Consider the following 2,500-nt stretch of genomic DNA (forward strand, 5'->3'; position numbering starts at 1 on the left):
AAACATTTACACAAACACATGAAGACATCACGTGAGCTCACCCTCAGATGTCGATGAAGTGTGTGTGTGTGGGGGGGGGCAATAACATAGTAGCTGACCTGACTGGCAGGTGGGCGTGGTCTAACTCCCTCCAGACCACGCCCCCACACTTCAGATATACACATTCATATCAAGAGAATCTTTGACTGTCTTGTTTATTTCCTCTGATTGTCTTATTTTCCATCTTTGATTTGAAATTCCCTATGACCTCATGACCTCTTGACCTCATGACCTCTTGACCTATGACCTCTTGACCTTGTGACCTCGGCCCATCTTTCACAGCAAGTTTTTTTTTACCTTGACATGAAAGTTTGATTTTCATATTTCTGCTTCCAGATCTGAGCGAACAGAGACCATGGACACAGACCTAAACCAGGATCAGGTCCAGGTCTCCGGACCTGAGGAGATACAGGACTGCCCTGTAGAGAACTACTACCTTGAAAGTCTTCCCTCTGACGTAGACCAGGATCAGCTTTCAGACAAGACTGGAGATAAAGTAGAAGGTCAGAAACCTCCTGAGGACCAAGAAGTCCACCAGAGTCCAGAAGAAGAACTTGGAGAGGAATCTGAGCTTTACAACATGGACCAAGAGATCAGAGAGTTGGACCAGGATCAGGACCAAGGTGGGAAGAGAACCTCAGAGAGGGCTGAGTTTGTGTAGCTCTTTGGTTAGCTCCAGCCTGATGTTCGTGTTTCTCCACAGGAAGTGGATCTTATCTCATCCCCCCTCTGAGACTCAGAGGAGGAGCCTTTAGTGTTGGGGGGGGGGGGGGGGGTCTGGATCTCCAGAGGCGCTCTTTAAATGTTTTTATATTTGAATCTTTAATTTCAGAAACTCTTTTTCTCTTAGACCAGGACCAGGATCAAGCTGGGCCTCAGGTGCACGTAGACCAGGACCAAGCTGGGCCTCAGGAGCACTTAGACCAGGACGAGGACCAAGCTGGGCCTCAGGAGCATTTAGACCAGGACAAGCTGGGCCTCAGGAGCACTTAGACCAGGACCAGGACCAAGCTGGGCCTCAGGAGCACTTAGGCCAGGACCAGGACCAAGCTGGGCTTCAGGAGCACTTAGACCAGGACCAAGCTGGGTCTCAGGAGCACTTAGACCAGGACCAGGATCAAGCTGGGCTTCAAGAGCTCTTAGACCAGGACCAAGCTGGGCTTCAGGAGCACTTAGACCAGGATCAAGCTGCGCTTCAGGAGCACTTAGACCAGGACCAAGCGGGGCTTCAGGAGCACTTAGACCAGGACCAGGACCAAGCTGGGCTTCAGAGTACTTAGAACAGGACCAGGACCAAGCTGGGCCTCAGGAGAACTTAGACCAGGACCAGGACCAAGCTGGGCTTCAGGAGCACTTAGACCAGGACCAGGATCAAGCTAGGCCTCAGAAGCACTTAGACCAGGAACAAGCTGGACTTCAGGAGCACTTAGACCAGGACCAGGATCAAGCTGGGCTTCAAGAGCTCTTAGACCAGGACCAGGACCAATCTAGGCCTCAGGAGCACTTAGACCAGGACCAGGACCAAGCTGGACTTCAGGAGCACTTAGACCAGGACCAAACTGGGCTTCAGGAGCACTTAGACCAGGACCAGGACCAAGCTGGGCTTCAGGAGCACTTAGACCAGGACCAGGACCAAGCTGGGTCTCAGGAGCACTTAGACCAGGACCAGGTCCTGCAGGCTGCAGACCAATCAGGAGGGAACGTCCCGGAGCTGGTCATCACTCAGGCTGAGGAGGTGAGTGCAGCAAAGCCTGATGGGAAATAAAAACTGATCTTTTTATCATGAAAGTGGGCGGAGCCTGGTGAGACTCAGAGGCTGCGTTCAGATTCTCCCTCCTGTATCCTTGTTTCTTTAACCCTGAAGCGTTTACGTGGCGGCCATGATGAGAGCGGTTTGAATTCTCTTAAAGTGAAGGAAAGGAGGCTCAATGCTTCCTTTATTACCTCCTTTAGGAAAGGAGACGAGAAAGTGCCGACCCACAATTCATTGCAGCACAACTTTTAAAGTGACTCGCTCATTATGAAGTCTCCTAACACCTTTCACTAAGTCCTTTATGAAGTCTCCTAACACCTTTCACTAAGTCCTTTATGAAGTCTAACACCTTTCACTAAGTCCTTTATGAAGTCTAACACCTTTCACTAAGTCCTTTATGAAGTCTAACACCTTTCACTAAGTCCTTTATGAAGTCTAACACCTTTCACTAAGTCCTTTATGAAGTCTCCTAACACCTTTCACTAAGTCCTTTATGAAGTCTAACACCTTTCACTAAGTCCTTTATGAAGTCTAACATCTTTCACTGAGTCCTTTATGAAGTCTAACATCTTTCACTGAGTCCTTTATGAAGTCTCCTAACACCTTTCACTAAGTCCTTTATGAAGTCTCCTAACACCTTTCACTAAGTCCTTTATGAAGTCTAACACCTTTCATTAAGTCCTTTATGAAGTCTAACATCTTTCACTG

At 48.7% G+C, this 2,500-nt stretch overlaps 1 protein-coding gene across 1 annotated transcript in view; it reads left to right on the forward strand.

Moving 5' to 3' along the window:
• Positions 1-6: 6 nt before the first annotated feature.
• The window catches only part of LOC306819336 (uncharacterized protein), a 26,133-nt gene continuing 23,639 nt past the window's right edge, over positions 7-2,500 (forward strand). Inside the window, exons 1-4 of the mRNA XM_079373117.1 lie at positions 7-31; positions 376-662; positions 890-918; positions 1,023-1,774. Of these exons, the coding sequence (XP_079229243.1) occupies positions 395-662; positions 890-918; positions 1,023-1,319 (594 nt within the window). The 5' untranslated portion in view covers positions 7-31; positions 376-394 and the 3' untranslated portion in view covers positions 1,320-1,774. The remainder of the gene's footprint in view (positions 32-375; positions 663-889; positions 919-1,022; positions 1,775-2,500) is intronic.

Source organism: Symphodus melops (assembly GCF_947650265.1).
Source record: "Symphodus melops genome assembly, contig: scaffold_338, whole genome shotgun sequence".
In the NCBI taxonomy this organism is placed as follows: Eukaryota; Metazoa; Chordata; class Actinopteri; order Labriformes; family Labridae; genus Symphodus; species Symphodus melops.